An 18,219-nucleotide genomic window follows, 5' to 3' on the forward strand; every position below is an offset into this window, starting at 1 on the left:
TAAAACATAAAAATATGCACTGTATTTGTGATTTATGATTCTAAAAAGGTAGTTTAACAGCATACCAGCATTTCACTAGTGATTGTAAAATCAGTGTTTTAATTTATACAGACATTATTCAGAGCAGACACCATAGGACACACTGTACAGGCATGTTGAAACCAGATTACAAAATAAAAATAAAAAAATAAAAAATTCCCAGATTGCTTTTTTGTGGGCCTTTATGTGGCTTTAGTTAGTTTGAGGGTCCAAGCCCACAGACAAGGCATCTCACTGTAAGACAGCTGAGGCAGAGTGATTTGTAGCCCATTTGACTTCAATGGCTGCCACTTCAGTGGCTGGGAATAACCAAGCAGTTGGACCTGAAGAAAAATAATGAGTGAGTTTAATTGATAGACCATTACACATCCTCCAGGCACATATTCAACAAGATCCATAACATTCTTGTAAAAGGAAGGGAGGACACGAGTAAAATTACTAACAATGGCAGAACTGGACATCATAATAAACTGACACTGTGCCATTTGCTCCATAATTACTTATACACTGTAGATGGCATTCAGAATGTTATCCTTTTTAGTTTCTTACTGCAAGACATGCATAAACCATAGATCTGGGAAACTCATTTGTATAATGTTCTCCTACAATAATATACTGTATTGTGGCTAACATTAGGAAACAAAAAGCAACCAACATTATAATTAAAGTAAATTATCATTAGGTCTCTGTTTACAATTCTAGCACTATTATGAACGAATTACACATATAACACTATGAAGGTGCAGGTAACGCAAAAGATTGGTGGATATCTACTTTCAGATTTTTTTTAACTTTGCATTTTAACAATGCATGAAATATATGTAAAGTTATTAAATGGTTTTTAAAATAAAGTTTTGTAAAAATGAAAAATGTGTGATTTCATTCCTATTCCACTCTCAGTGATAGCTGGGTAATTACATCATCACACATTTTGTAAAGATGAATCGTGTCACAGATTAAAAAACTGCAGGAGAACAAACCTGTGGTCCAAAAGCTTTGGAGGTGTGTTTTCCCTTAATGTCAGAGAGGAATGTGAGCACTAAAAATAAAACAGGAAACCATGGAAATACAAAAAGAAAGATGCCATACCAGCTATGGTATCTTACCTCTGTTTTTTCCTCAGTTACTAAGGGTTCGCCAAGAACAAGAAGATCCGACTTGGGCCACTCTAAGAAAACTGCATAAACAGCATTCTCCTGAGGCTTTGCTGTGTACCTGTTAATAATAAAAAAACAATAAATGGCCTAGAATTCTCCTACCACAAGTTCAAGTTTAATAAGAGCAATTACAGGCAGGGGAGAGCATGTGGTGCAGTGGTTAGCATCGCTGTCTTGCAGCGCTGGGGCCCTGGGTTCGATTCCACACCTGGGGTGCTCCCATTATTCTCCCTGTGTTTGTGTGGGTTTCCTCCAGGTGTTCCAGTTTCCTCAGTCTCCACAGTCCAAACCCATAATGCTAAGTGAGGTTCCTGGTGTGAGTGTGTGCATGTTTCTGTCTGTGCTGGCCCTGCGATGGACTGGTGTCCCATCCAGGCTATATCCTGCCTTGCAGATTGTCAAATGAAGGGCTATGCTCATGAACTGTATCTAGTGAAACAATAAAAAAATGCCAGAGAAATTAGAGAGGACAGGGATTTATTTATTTCCAGCTACACCTCCTTTGAAACTAGAATTTGAATTAATGTTGTTTCTGAAATACAGGATCTGGATATTTTCTACAAATTGCTGAGATTGTAATTGCTGCATTTTTGTTTTTCGGACAGCATGCAAGTGTCGGCTGAGATGGCAAAAGAAAAAAGTGCATGTACTGTAAAGCAAAGTCATTCCTGAAAGAATGCATCTTGAAAAAAGGTTTGTAACACACAACCACCTAACCTTTTTCACTTTCATATGTAATTGGAACAACATATGTAATTGGAACAGCAGTTCTAAAGCAGTTCTTGCCTTTGTGCAACTGCTCAAATGGACTTAATTAACTCACACCTCCTATCAGAATTTAACCGGTCATTACCTAGAATTAGAAGTGTTTGATGACTTTATTTTTCACTACGTTGTAAACCCACTATGCCCACACTGAAAATAATGTGAAAAGCTGTTCTGTATGATCTGAGGGAAAAGAAAGTAAACTGTGATAAAGAGAAAGCAGAAAAAATGTAACTGGTGTAGCAATGACTAAAATAAAATTGTTGTGTTGAGGGAATAGTAACAACATTTGCCATTATAGTACAAATCAACTTGTTGATTATTAACCCCATGATAAATTGTTATGACCATGTGTAAGTAGAAACAAGTAACATGAATGCACTACTTTCAGCTGTTATGTCGCCTTTAAGCTTTTGTAATGCTTTCCACAAAACACATGTAGATTATGCCCTAGTGTACAGTAATAAGCTTTTGAAAAATCACCCTTGAAAGTACATTAGGAAGAAGCCAACTGAGGATCATACAAATTCAAAAAACTCCTCTCCCCCAGAAGAGACCCACCAGATTCCGGGGGTGATGGAGTCATTCTGAGCCCTCCAGGCCGTTGTGTTGTAAATGGCTTCCCCATTCACCTTCAGCCACTGGCCCATCTGCCTCAGGCGCTCCTCAAAAATGGGTACTATCCGCCCATCATGTGTAGGTCCAACATTCATCAGCAGGTTACCTCCACAAGAGACAGTCTCTACCAACGTCTGCAGCACATCAAACGAAATATCAGGAACCAGGCGGAAGGCCTACAGTGACGTACTATATGTAGCACAGTTTGATAAAAATGATTCAATGATGTCAAAGGTTACTCCCAATAATGCAAACTTTCTTAGATGTCTTGGCTTACATTGTTCCAGATAGATAAATATTTCTAAGTTATTCATTTTCTCTAGAGTACATTTTTCAGTTGTTTTTTCCCCATTTATTACAATTTGTTCTCATAAATCATGCCAAACATACAGTATTTGAGTTCAATATGAAGAAACCAAAATGAGATAGCAAATAGTGCAGCTTTTCTATCTCCACACTGACATTCTAGACTTTCTGCTGGAAATGATGGGTTTATAGAACTAACACCCCTTAGGTCTCCAAAATCTTCTCTGCACTTATGTGCATCCTGTGAGGAAATATAGTTCAGACACACTGGAAGCTCATTTTAAACACGTCTTATTTCCTATAATCACATCATAAAAGGAGAAACACTGAAGGAGAAGCTTTTTTCAAATTGTACTCATAAATATCATAACTGATCAAGGGAATTAACTAATTTAATCACTGTATAAATGCCATCCCTTTTTATGAAAATTTCAACTTTATGTAAAATAATGTAATATAAGAAGTTACAATTAACATATTTCTAGAGGTCAAACATGAAAAAATAATTCAAAGACAGGTTTTTATGAAGCCTTAATATTGTACTTTAACTATGAAGTATTTGAGAACCAATCTAAGGATTTCACCCAAACTAATGGAGAAAAAATGGGAACTAAGCCTACTGTGAAAAGCTACAGATCACATTACCTTCACCAGCTGCTCAATGGTGAGAAAGTCTTTCAACTCTGCATCTCTCCTGTAACCCCATGACTTGTGGTCAATGGTCATGCAGTTCTCCCACTTGTGCTTCAGGAGGTGGCCTGGATTGTAGCGGTCACTGCATGTGTAGTAGCCACCATGCTTGCATATAGAGCCATAGCCCCAGCGATCATTTGTCACTATTGTCTCACGAACTGGGCTGGAAACATTTTCAAAATTAGGATTCAACATACAGTATATGTATCCACACCCATGATGTCTGCTTATCCTCACGACACTTCACTATTTCCTATTCTGAATATACGGTAGTCCTGAATTACTGTACAATGAAGGTGTTCCACTCTAAGAGTTTTAATTTTAAGTTACATCTGTGAAGAAATACAATAGTGATAGTTACAAGGTGAGGCTTCCCATTTGTCTGGAGATAAACTTTAAACTGCATTGTTAGGAAAGGGAAATGTATTTTTTTAATGTGAACAGCTGTTTAAATGTAATTCAAAGCAAATATGAAAATCTATGAGTACAGACACCAAAACTGGTATGTCCAGTCTGTACGATTAATACATTTCATACAGCTGTCATGCAACCAATGCTGAGAATCTCACTGTGATGTCAAAATACTAATCTCCATCTTCCAACCCCCATCTCCTAACCTGGTTTCTTTTAGTAGGTTCTTTCCTATCAAAACACTTCCTCAAACCTGACTTTCACCCTTTCCTCCAGAAAGACGTACCTTTCATTGTAGAGCCAAGCCAGGAACCCTGTGCTGTTCCAGTAAGTGTCAGGTGCATCTCCATCCCCGTCGGACCAGAGGACTTCTGGCTTGTATTTGTTCACGATTTCGTACAGCTCAGGCAGAGTCTTGGTCATGGGGAACTTGTTGGTCTTGAAGACGTTGGCAGCATCCTCCAGGAAGAGGGGATGGAACCACTCGAAGAGGGAGTGGTACAGCCCAAGCCGCACGTCAGTGTTTTTCCGCAGGGCGCTAGCTACCTCATCCACCAGGTCCCTTTTGGGACCCACGTCCACAGCATTCCAGTTCCACGAGTACTTGGAGCCCCAGAGGGTGAACCCTGCGATGTTATGCACACAGAAACTATGTGTCAAACTGTGACGACCTAATCTGATAACTGCAGGTTCCAGAACACAGGTTCTCTGAACCCTGTGCCAGGATCCATACTGTTGTAAAAGAATGACGATTACAAACAAGAGGCCATTGGGCCCTTCTTGTCCACTTGCTAGTTGGCATATAATTGATCCAAGAATCACATCTGGACATTTCTTTAAGAAAAACAGGGCATTGAAACTCAAACATTTCCCTGTTTGAAACCCCATTGTCTGCCATGGTTTCCATTCACTGACTAGTCCATCTTCTACCAGTTATGTACAACAAATATCATAACAGAGTTGCACTGAAATGTGACTGTGACTGGTGACATTTTTATGTTCCCTTCCCCCAACAAATTCCTAACGAGTTATCCTTTTTAACAAAAGTAACATCCACAATGCCTGGTGTGTCTCCTTCACAATGAAATAGAGTACAACTGTTTGTCAATTCATAATTTCAAACTCATACTGTACCATATATACAACAATAAGTCCGAAGCCTCATAAAATTAGAGAGAACAATAAATATTGAATCCTCCATAAGGATTCAGTGGTGAGCAGAAACTCATTTTAGACCTGTCCCCTAAATACTATGAGACTAAAGGTTGTGAGCCCATGACTATCTCTGAATACAGTTTAAGAGATGCAGGCACCTTCCTGGAGTGTGAATCCTGGTTAAAGTAATAAAGTACAACTATCATCCTTTTTCTTCTAGGATACAACATAGTTCAAAGTTAAATGCTGGACCGGGATTAACTTCCCACAACTAGGACAAAGTCTTCCAGGTCACTAGTCATGGTGTGTGTCTTTGTTTTTAATGCTGACTCTGTTTTAATATGAAGAGTATTTTATGACATCATTTGACTTCATTAGACAGATCTGGATAAGGAAGAACAAAGAAGGGGTCCTGCATAAATGCTGTTGATCTCCTTTTAAAAAAAAAAATGTTGCAGAGTCTTTTGTAGATTGTGTTAAATACTCCTTCTAATCAATGGAATGACACTTTGGAAGTTCGTAGTTTCCCAAACACAAACTTTGCAAGTTTTCTTTATAGGTGCAAAAACTTCCATACATTTAAATTAAATATTGACAATCTGCTTTCTGGATGCAATTTTGTGAATATGCACATCTGTAGGTGTTCACTGTCCTAGAAAAGATATTTCCTATTATAGCAAGGCTACACAGGTCAAACTGCATGTCTGCTTTGTTCACTTCTCACTGCTGGGCAATCAGACTCACCTTCATGGTGCTTAGTGGTTAGAACAACATATTTTGCACCCGATGCTGCAAAGATTTCTGCCCACTGGCTGGCGTCGAAGAACTCCGCAGTGAACTGTGGAGCAAAATCTGTGTATTGGAAGCCAGGAGGGTAATTCTTCTCCATGAATTCAACATAGTTCTTCATGTTCTTGTGCCAGTACCACCTGCAGAGGTTACAGATAAACATTGACCTTTCCAGGGCTTATTGATTGCTGTACCTTAATTTGATTTAATATCTGGCAGCATTCTCAAGCTAAACTAAGTTCTGCAGGGCTGTAGTAGATCTTTGTCAATTAAAAGCAGAAGTCTCATTCTAATGCCATACCACAGTTCTTTGATAATATTGCACTAGCATGGCATGCAATACTCAGCTACTGCATGCCATGCCAGTACAACACTAACTTTCAAATGATTTCCAGTTTCACGGCCCAGAATGCTAAATTTTTCCCATGAACATCATTTCTCCGTACACTGTCATTCCCTGCAATGACGGTCTTACAGCCCTCAAGCACACACTGGAAAAACGCACAGTGTTTGATCCACCCACCTACACTCTCGTACGTCTTGCAGAATTGGTCCTCACAATGAATGCATTCTCATCCAATAACCTTTTTTTATCAGCAGGTTAGTGGAGTCACCATGGGCACAAGGATGGCACCTAGCTGTGCCAATATTTTTGTCAGCTGTGTAGAAGAATGCTTCTTCGCTTCCTACACTGGCTTTGTCCATGACCTCTACAAGCAATACATCGATGACTGCATCGGTGCTGCCACATGCTCTAAAGACCAGCTAGAGCACATCCTGCATCAATTCACTAACTCTCACCCATCCCTCAAATATAGAGTTAACATATCTTCCATCACTCTTCCGTTTCTAGACATCAACCTATCCACTAACCATCCACAACTCTCTACTTTGGTCTATTACAAACCCACTGATTCACACAGCTCTCTCCTGTATGGCTCATTTCACCCCAAACACACTAAAAACTCTCTCCCCTTTTCACATTTCCTCAGGCTATGATGAACTCCTTTTCCTTCAATAGAGGATACCCCACCAATGTTATTGACAGGGCCCTCACCTAAGCCAAAAACAGTCTTTGGATCTTCAACTTGATCAGGAACTCCCAGTCTCACAACTGCATTCCTTTGGTGCTTCCCTACCACCCAAACACATTTTCTAACCCCTGGACCATTAACGACACCTTTTCCATCTTACAGGATGATCCCTCCATTGGTACCCTCTTTTCTGACCACCCTTTCATCTCATATCGCCAACCACCCAATCTGTGTAAATGTCTTGTTCATAGCTCCCTTCACTTCCCTCAGCAATTATCCACACCAGGCACTTTCCACTGTAACAGAACTCGCTGCATTACCTCCAAATACATATCTAACAACACACTCATTCAAGGCCCCTCAGGACAATTCCGGATCACCCAGGCGACCTCCTGTACCTCCAGCAACCTCATTTACTGTATATCTTGCAGGAATTGCCCAGCTATCTGCGGTGGGGAAACAGGAAGGAGACTAGGAGACCGCTTCAGAGAATATGTTAGGGCTGTGAAGATCAAAGATTTCTCCAAGTCCATAGTTTCTCATTTCACCTCTGACAGCCATGATCAAACTGATCTCTCCATCTGCGTTCTCAAAGAAGGGTTTCTTAACTTCTATTGCAGAAAGACATCCGAGACCAAAATTATCCTGAAACTTGGTTCACACCTTTCCCTTTCTCTCAACGACAGACCTGTTTTATTCTAATGTTCTCTATCCATTTGCAGGTTTCAACATCACACCTTTTTTCACCTCTCTCGACTTTGCACCTCCTGAGTGTCCACTCTTCCTCCCCCCTACTCCTGCCTCCACCCGGCTTCTGTTCTCCCAAACTACTGTATATAATCTCTGCTGATTTCCCTGTCTTTCTCGCACCCAAAAAAGGCTCCACAGCCAAAACCTTGTGTTTCCATTGTTCACTTTTCAGCATGGAATAAACTTGTTCCTTTGCAGTCTATGCATGCTGACACAGCTACCTACTGTACTTGAAATACTCAACTATGACAGCCAACCACTTTAAACATAAAATATTTGTTTGGAAATAACAGAAAATGAGAATATTTGTTAAATAACTAGAGTCTATTTTTACCCCACCTGCTGAATATAAAATCTGAGATCATAAAAGTTTACTACAGCAGCCTGGCTGTACCTTCAGTTACATAATACAGTACATTAACTGTACTTGGTTCTCTCACCGTTTTCTACAGTTATTGCGATTTTATTTTTTACATTTATGTCAGTAGCTTTTTGCGATTTAATTGTGCTTTATCGCACTTTACCTTTGCATTCAGTAGATACTGATTATAAATCCATACTTAAAAAAATCGGAAAAAATCTAAAAGTTTGGGAATGTTTTTACCTTATCCGACTAAAGTAACACCACACGACTAGCGACACTGTAAACCTTACATTTCCTTTCAAGATACAAAATACTTCGTCCTATTTAGCTCCATTTAACAAATTTAGCTATTTCTGTTCATTCATAGATTTACAAAAACGGTCATTTATATTTCAAAATGCATATGATGTAGCCTGCGGCTTATTTGTAAACATCGTAATACATTTGTTCTCTGTGCGGCTGGTCATCCAGTCACGCATACGAAATGCCGTGCTGAAAACATGCTTCTACTACAATTACATACCAAAACCACTCGCTGCCATAGCTGGGGACAGAGAACACTCCCCAGTGCACGAAGATGCCGAACTTCGCCTGATCGAACCACTCTGGCAAAGGTCTGGAGTCAATGGATTCCCAGGTGGGCTGGTACTGACATCCGCCGCCACCTGCAAGAAAGAGCACGACTCCTCCGGCCAGTAACACACTCCATTGGCAGCGCTTTCCAGAAGACATCACCATTCACATAGAGACTCAGGCACTGAACAACTCTATTTCTCTTCCTCTTCTCTCATATGACTGGGACTCGTGATCACGGGACCATATGACCGGTTTTATGTAAATTTCTCAAAACACTTCCCTTCACTTTAGGTTACGAAAAGGTGTCATGTGGACCTAATACAGTGTTATGCTAATGTTTGAATTGGAATCGCATAGAAAGGTCTTTGAGTTATAATGTCTACGAAATATGCGGGTTTTTCAGTCATGGTTTGTTTATCTTTTTTCCCCCAATTCGAATAAGTAAGACAGCCTATGAACAGAACAGACTGGTTGTTTTTATCTGAATGCCAAAAATACAGTTTCTCGTTTCACACACATGGGGGCAGTGCGAGTTCACGAAATGTATTTTTTTTAAATTTATTAAACGTATAAAGAATTTACAAATACAACTACAACCAGAGGATCAAAACCAGGTACATGAGAAAAAACACAAACAGAAAAAAAAAACATTTAACCGCCAGAGGTAATGACGTAAATTATGTGATCAAATTGTATTTTGTACATATATCATGTGTTTTCCTTGCTTTATTATTTCTTATTTTTTTATAGAATTTAAATAGTGTTTCAGCTAAAAGTACTAAAAGTTCAAAAGTACTAAAAAGGGGAGTATTGTTAGACCATTTTGATTTATGGATGTGAAATTTACCAAGAATTACTAATAAATTGACTATAAATAAATGCTCTTTTTCCAAATTTTCTATTAAACAGTACAATAAAATATCAAAATCCTTCAATCTAAAAAGTACCTTTAACTGCCTGGAAACAAAACTCTGCAAGTCCGTCCAAAACAACTTCACAAATCTACACCTAACAAATAAATGCACTTAAGATTCCCTTTCAGCCCGACTAAAAACACACAGATCATCCTGCTCATGCTTAAATTTAGAGAGTACTAATTTAACTAGATAAAACTTCTGTACAATTTTAAACGATATCTCTTTAACTTTATTTGTAATACAAAATCTATCTGGAGTTGTCCAAACTAACTTCCAGTTTATATTTTCAAACATTGCATTCCAAAAAGATAATCAAGAAGGGATAAGATGGGGTTTACAAAGATTCCTTATATAAGTATTGTTACATTTCTTATCCTTTATTTCCACGCCATCCAAGAATAAATCAGTTGTAGGACCAGAAAGGAAGTCAGTCCTGATAGCGCTTTGATTTGCTTTAAACAAGTTCACTACACCTTCCGGAATGGCATAAAAAACTATCACATATTCCTTAGGGGGGACAGGGAACTGAAACCTCTCTAGGAATTCAGGATAAGTAAACAATCTACCACCTTCATTCAACAGTTGAGCCACTAAATTAATTTTGTTGTTAAACCAAGTCTGTAAAAAGAAACTTTTATTTTTAAACTTAATGTATTTCTTATGCCAAATATAATATGTATGTGGTGAAAAATTGTGTTTGTATAATAAAGTCCAGTATAATAATACTTGGTTATGACAATTAGATAACTTAATTGGGATTTTTTTTATATCAAACTTACATTTTAACAAAAAGTCAAGATCCCCAACATTCAGTTCATGAAATGTATACATACAGCATAGGGTTTCACTGCTCCATCACCTCTTGCCTCAGAGCAGAAGATGACGCACGAGTCATGAAAAGGCACACTTCAGTCTTGCGTCTTGTGTCTGAGCAATTGTATTAAAATAGACGTTACAATATGTCTCACCCTTCATTTATGTCCATTGTCCATGTCCGAGAAGTCATTAAATTAGAATTATTCTTCTTTAAGCACATGCATAGTTTCCAAAGAAAGTGTAACCATACTAATCATTGTGTAATTTATATGTTTCAATAACACATGTAACGAATGTAAGAGTGACAGATTAATAATTTATACTTATACTTAGTTTATAGATGAGTATTCATTCAGTAAAATTTACATGTATGATGCAAGGGAGCTGTCATACAAAGGCTTTATGGATAACATTCCCTCGTTGTCACAATACAGTTGCAGACAGGTTGAACATTTATGTTTCCTTTCACCTAAACATTGCTGAAGTTAACCCCCATCTTGCACAATATATTTGGTGCAGAATTTTGACTGTATGTTTACTGTATTTCAAGATATAAATGTCAGATGTATAGCACAACTTGCAAGATATGGCAGTGTAATATATACCTAATTACATAATTTGTTATTTTTTATTTGTTTTTCTGAGAGCAGAAATAGTATTTAGAATAAGCTATCAAGAATTTTAATAGTCCAGGACCATTTCAATAACCATTTAGTCCAATACAAGGTCGCAGTGAGCAAGAGACTCCCTCAGCAAAGGTCGCTATGCACCTTGGAAACGCCTACAGTCCATCACAGGACACATATCAGCAATTTATTAGGAATTAATATTAATTTTAAAAAGGGCTTAACAATGATCTTGAAATAAAATCACCCTTCAATTTGTGACCTATGACCTGCAGAGCAAAAGCAAACCACGATATCTTGTTTTCAGTGGTTGCTGAAATCAGTTATTCCATACCCTCCAGTTCAAAGAACTGTGAGTAATATTCAAGCGGAATCCCATAAACAGATTAGACAAAATGTGTTACACGAATGAAATGACACATAGAATTGAAAATGAAATAATCAGATGAAAGGCAGCTCATCCTCTTTCAAGATAGTGTTGATTGGCATATAATATAAGGATGTGCAAAATCTTGAATTAGCATAGTATCACCAACATTGCAGTAAAAACATGTGCACAGTGTGTAAGGTGTTTCAAAGTCTTGAGTTTCAAAATTGCCCTGTTGTGCACATTTCATTCATATCTAAATTTCATATTTAAAAATCTTAGCAAGGGGCAAGGGTGCTCCAGTACAGCCTGTCTGCAGTGTGCCAGAGAATCTACTGCAGGAGGAGTGAGACACTGGTCCTTTACAAGAAAGTCAATGAACACCTGGTCTATAGAGCAGACTTCTCTCAAGAATATCCCATTCTTGCTCATGTGGGTTCAGATCTGGTGGCTGAGAAGGCCATGACATATGGACAACATCAGTGTCCAGCTCATCGTACCACATGTGCTCTGTGGGTGGAGGGTTGTCATCCTGGGCGATTCCTCCCCTCCTCATCCGGAAAGAAATGTTGTAACATGAGGTGAAGATGATCACTCAGTTCCATAATGTTGAGATTACCCCTAACCTTGCCTTCTAAGCATGAGAAACTGTGCACCTACTGTGGTTCTGTGATGTTGTGAGGCACATCAGAACCCTTCACTGCTGGAACCAAGCACTCAGCTGTAGGTCTTTAGGTTGTTGTCACATGTGCACCTGTCTTTTTCTCGAAAGAGGGTGAAGGATGATTAATCTGGCCAGATCTACTGCTCTTTGCATCACTGGCAGATGACACTGGCTGCTCGCTCCCCAGTTTAAAATGACTTTTCCTTGACTTTGAATCAATGCACTGATAACACAATCCTGCCATATGAGCTTCTGCCTTAGACTACTCAAGAAACATGATGTTTGCTCATGAAACATCAGCATGTTGAGCTGTACTGGTGGTAACTGAAGCTCCTGTCAGACACCCAGGAGCCATCCAGTAACCCACTTACAACTTGTCCAACTTTTTAAGATTTAAGAGAGATTAAGAAAAAACTCTTGGCCATATACAATTTCTTGCATTAGGAATTAATCTTTTTTCACATACCCCCGCTGTCACGCCCTCTGGCTCCTTCTCTGTCCTGTCCCTAGTTTCTGGTCTGCTGTCCTTCCGGTCCCTCTCTTTCCCTTGGGCTATATATTTCCGGGTCTTGTACTCTGCCAGTGCTCAGCATTGACGTTCGGATGTCCTGACACCCGCCTAGCACCAGGGCGCCCCACGTCCGCTCCCTGAGGGCATAGGTTTCTATACGGCATTCCTGAACTCTTTGCACTACGAGCCCGGGTCTTTTTCCGCTCTCCTGCTGCCCTCGGGTAGTCCTTTTGGACGTCCGTGACACCCGCTTGCTCTCCATGAGACACACAGACAGTGTGGAGAGAAGCTTGGGGTCAGAGCACAGGGTCAGTCATTTATATGATGCATCTGGAGGATAAGGGCCTTGCCTTACTCAGGAGCCCAATGGAGTAAGATTCCTCTGCCAGCTGTGGGATTTGAACCAGCAACTTTCTAGCCACTAGTACAGATCCTTAGCCACAGAGCCACCGCTCCGCAGCATTATACATGGCAATAAGCATGTTGGGATGTTATTTGCTTAATAAACATATGGGAGATGTCTGTATGGAAGCCCTTGCTTTCAATATACTGTACTTGTTGTCCCTTATTTATTTGTCCCCTGCTACCATGTTTGATAAAAGCTCCAGAAGTCCTAAATTTTCCATGAATGCTGAAAATCAGCTGCAGGCAACACTTATGGTTTGTAACAAAACTCAAAGGGAAAAGGACCACATTACAACCTAAATTCAGTCGTTCGATTAGAATCTAATAAAAAAGAAACGTGCTACTGGAAGTCGCGGAGGCAGGATTTATAAACGCGGGCGAGCGAAAGTGCGAGATTAGGATTTAACCTTCCTCTCTAAATTCCATTATAACTTTCTTTTATAATTCAATTTAGCATGCATTTCGATTCATTTATTAATTTTTATCTTTAATACCAAATAACCTGTAAATCAACGATAAATAGTAAGTAAAATATGATCACCTGTCAGTATATATTTACTTTTCACACATTTAAGGCTGGTACCGAGTGATATCTAGAACCAGACTGGGATTCATTTATATCGTAAAACGACTAAACATTCCTTGAACTGTAATACAAGCAAGACATTTCAGTAGGAAGGGAAGATCGACAGGTTCCTTTTCCTATGCTATGCACATATTCGCCAATAGATGGCAGGTAGGATCTGAGCTGTGGAGAATTAGGCAAAACGCGTTACATATCGGAACAGCATAATGCAGTTTAGGAACGGATATATGCAATCTTTTACTTAAGAGCTTTGGACAATTTTCAGATTTCCCCTCTGTGACAAACTACTAAGCGTTTCGATTCTTTGCTTATCTTCCTTTAATACAAAGTGAAAGTCAAGGTGACTCAAGTGAAGTTTCATTAAACTTTCTGTGGCTTTGTGGAACTAACAGATTACTGAAAACATAAGCAGAATAAATGCACAGCATTTTCAACATATTCACACAGCATGAATACTTAATAAGTACAGTATTTACAAATATATGCAATTATTTACTATAGGTATGGTATTGATAAATTCATTAATCATTTTCATATGTTTTCACCAGGTTTATTTCATAAACGTTGGAAACGGCAATTTCTTGGCTAAATCAACTTTTAGTTACAGTTTATGAAGGATATAAATACATGTAAAAATTATTGTATTCATATATAATTTCTCATTTTGGGGGGTGGAGGCGAGGGGATCTAAGTTATAAAGATGCTGAGAACTGTGGGTGTTCCAGTTATTTTGTTTCTGCCTAAAGGTCATCTTTGACACGTTATACAATGCCACTTCCCTTTCTGCCTTGTCTGTGTGCTCACTGCACGTATTACAGCTACACTCACCCCCACTTTACAGTAACTCCTTTTACCCCATAGACCCTTCCTATGTGGTCACATTTGCTGAACAATACTATTTTAATATTTTAGTATTTTAGTAAACATACTATTTTATTAAAAGTATGAATGTTCATGATATCACTCGGATGGTAAAATAAGTTACAGTGAGCTACAAACACTAAAGAGAATAAACCTGAAATATGTTGATCGCCAAAATGTTCAGACCCATGAACTCTATATATGGTATAAGCACTTTTGGTGGGAATTAAAGCTGCATGTCTTTTTGCCTTTTGTTCTTGGCAGCTTTGCTCACGATCTCTCACTGATTCCACAGATTCTCCACAGAGATTCAATGTAGTAAGAACTTTGACTTAGAACAGTCACTTTTCTGTCCTTAAGCCATTCCAATGTCACTTTAGATCATTGTCCTGCTTAAAGGGTGAATTTTCTCCTAGTTTTAGGACTTTAGCAGACTGAAACTGGTTTTCCTTTAGTATTCGCCTGTACATGTTCCATCCATTTTTTCTTCAATCCTAACAAGCTTTCCAGTTGCTGTTGACAAAAAGCATCCCCTTAGAATTATACAGTTACCACCTTGCTTGACAGAGTATTGCGTTGACTGGGGGGTGTACTATGTTGGTTTTGCACCAAACACGTTTTACCAAAACTTCCAATTTTGTCTTGTTGAACCACAAAAAACTTTTGCCACATGTTTGCAGTTAAAAATCCCATGTGGGGTTTGAGATGGGCCTTTTTCTCTGGTTCCTTACAAACCACCTTTGTGGAGTGATGGGGATAGTGTTGTTCCGCAGAAATGTTTTCCCACCTCAGCCATTGAATTCTGTTACTCTTTCACGGTCACAGTTGGCCTCCCTCACCAGTTTCTTCCCTGCCCAGCTGCCCAGTCTGCAGGGACATCCTGATCTGGGCAGTGTGTGGTGGTCAGACATCAGATTGCCTGGGAAACAGAGCACACTGAACCAGAGCTGGTAACAAAGTAGAAAGAGACAGTTACAGTACACAGTTACACAGGTCAACTGCATGCTGTCAGTCAATATTCATTTCCCACTTTTTAGGTCTCCCTCCTGCCCCTCATTCAAGACCTGGGGGTTTAGCCAGAAAGAAAGAGGAATGCTAAGGTATCATCTCGTTCTCCCCCTACCCTGTATTTGTACCCGGCGTAGAGACAGGGTATGGGAGTATAATGTGACGTATTGCTTGAGATTGTCAGGAGTGAAGAGGAGGCTGAGAAGAAAAAGAACTGCTCTTCTGTCAGTGTAGTGGAGTGTACTGGACGGAGGCACACCAGCATTCAGAACAGAGATGAGTTTGGAAGAGCAGTGCTGCTGGATTTTTCTTTTGGGACTTTTGCTTTGGGTTACCGGGGACCATGAAGTTAACAGGTTTGTTTTTGTGTGCGTATCCCTTGAATACGTCTTGTGCTCTTTTTATGGTGTACAAAGTCTGTGCCACTAGTGGGGTTTTTTTGTCTACACTGAAACTGCAGAAGCAGTACATAAGAAATAAACACACCCTATAACAGCTAGACTCCACACTTCTAAATCAAAGGGCTTCTTAGGAAATTTAATTAAAATTTAAAAAATGAAAGACAAGTTCCAAAGTGTTATTTACTATAGGGGAGAATTCTTCCAAAGATATTCTCAGTGACGTCAGTTCTTTAGCACACAATAGCATAAGGCATTAACTGATTAAACCACCCTACAGCAGACTGTGATTTGATATTTAGTAATGAACGTTGTCTTGTGGGAAAGAATCAGTTCTTTGTTTCCCATATGTGTGGAATGCTTTGACAATAATACATTGATGGTAGATTTACATACAGAGATATACATACAGAGATATTTCTTTGAAACTGAGAAAAAAATAGACAAGGCATGTGGGATTAAGGAAAGACATTCAATTCTTTATCAAGAGGAATGATAAATCTGCTGGAATTATAATATCTGGAGCAAGATGGACTCAGGGAGATAGGAATTCACAACATCGCACCCAAGCTTAACACATTTAGCATTATGATGTTTATTTCCATGTACATTTTGGTGTTTTAATTGTGCCATAGCAGAATAATACCTAAATGAGTACTTTTCAAGATTCATTTGGAGTTTAATCCTGATCTGTCTAAGGTTGCTGCACAAACACAAGTTTCCAGTTTGTTTAAATATCATAAACTGATTGTTGCTGCTGTTGTTGTTGTGGTGGTGGTGGTGATGGTGACATAAGAAAAGTTAAAAAAGAGAGGAAATCATTGTTAATAACGTGTTAATAGCTTACAGATTCCAGGACTTTCTTGAAGGATCCAGGGATGAGCAGTTTTTTTATAACCCATTTGCTCTTTGTGCAAAGCTCTTCCTGGTTTCAGTCCTAATTGAACTCTCTTATATTCCATTTGTATTCCCAGGCCCTGGTTTCACTTCTGTTCCTAAAGTAGTTTGCTGGGTTGGCTTTGTCGAAACCTTTAATGATTTTAAATGGACCTGTACTAAGAGGCCTTAAAAAGACACGAGTTTTGGAACTAATAGTATTTGTTACATTTTAACGACTCTCAACACACTGTCTTAAGATGATCAACAGTGTCCTTTTTCAGGATATAAGTAATCTTTAAGGAACAGAAAATGGTTATTTTATTTTAGACAAGAGTGAATTAAGACCTACACTTTAACTGATTAACTTTAACTTTAACTGATTTGTGTAATAATAATAAAGACAAAGACAGAAATCTGTACAAAATCAGTGTATATTTCATTAAAATAAAATAAATGCAAATGACCAATTTGTATGAATTTTCTGAAATGCACTTGTGGACTTAGAATTCTCTGACTTCAGACTCAAATGTTGAACTGAGGGGAAAACAAAATATTTTTGTACAGAGGTGTTTAAAAAGGAAACTGGAACAAAGGTGTAATACTGTAAATAAAGAGGTATTTTACATGTGTCATATAAAACACCATTGTACAAATGATTTTTAAAAAAAGTGTACTGCAGGTCTACCTGTGACTTATGAAACTTATGAGCTCTGTTTCAGAAGAAATTACATTGTTTGGTATCAAAATGTATTTTAAAAGGTAGTTTTTGTACAACAATGAGTGAATGAGTAGACAGTGATGCTGAGAAAGAAAAATTACCAACAGAACACATACATCACATATGCAACCATTCCAGATAAAGATGTTTTGCATAAGAAAAAAAGCAATATTACATGTTATGTTGCTACATTTATCAAAAAATCATCTAGTTGTTTTCTTAAAAGGAACACAATAAACCGGTTTACTTGGTTAGAGGACCAAGCTTGAACAACAACGAATATACTGTACAAGATATGTTTTCTGAAATATACAAATTTGGTTTTGCTTTCCAACTACTGAAAGGGCAGAGAGATTTCAAAATGGCCCCAGACTTAATCCAGTGATATACAGTATATATAAATACAGTATATTCTAGTTAATATACAGACGTTAACTGGACATTCAAGCTAAAAGCATCATAGACCCCTCCCAGAAATAACATCCATATGATACAATAAAAGAAAACTCCTGTGCCTTCGAAAGACAGAGGGACTAAGGTTAACATTTACTTAGAAGGAAATGCTGACATTTAACCAAATAAAATAAAACGTCTTGGAGAGAAACACAGAAATAATGGTGCTGTAAAGTGAATTCCATGCATATGCTTTTTAATGATAGAGAAGAAGATGAAGACAACATCAAAGTTACATATATTTTTGTGAAATCTACACAGACTGAAGGTTCATGAAAACACATTGTAACTGTGAAACATTGTAACATTTATGTATTTATTAACAGAACCTTTATTAACCTTTTTCACTGCAG

The 18,219-nt window shown here is 38.4% G+C and overlaps 1 protein-coding gene and 1 pseudogene across 1 annotated transcript; one reads left to right on the top strand and one right to left on the bottom strand.

Annotated features, from left to right (window-relative positions):
* Positions 1–79: 79 nt before the first annotated feature.
* Positions 80–8,883, bottom strand: fuca2 (alpha-L-fucosidase 2). Its single transcript, XM_088626318.1, has 7 exons — positions 8,605–8,883; positions 5,889–6,073; positions 4,276–4,615; positions 3,531–3,741; positions 2,523–2,713; positions 1,146–1,254; positions 80–362 (listed from the first exon to the last, which is right to left on the bottom strand). The coding sequence occupies exons 1-7, from the start codon at positions 8,817–8,819 to the stop codon at positions 222–224; spliced, it is 1,392 nt and encodes a 463-aa protein (XP_088482444.1). The 5' UTR covers positions 8,820–8,883; the 3' UTR covers positions 80–221.
* On the top strand, positions 6,343–7,475 carry LOC148675214 (uncharacterized; annotated as a pseudogene).
* Positions 8,884–18,219: the final 9,336 nt, after the last annotated feature.

This window comes from Lepisosteus platostomus, chromosome 3 (genome assembly GCF_059453375.1).
Source record: "Lepisosteus platostomus isolate fLepPlt1 chromosome 3, fLepPlt1.hap1, whole genome shotgun sequence".
In the NCBI taxonomy this organism is placed as follows: domain Eukaryota; kingdom Metazoa; phylum Chordata; class Actinopteri; order Semionotiformes; family Lepisosteidae; genus Lepisosteus; species Lepisosteus platostomus.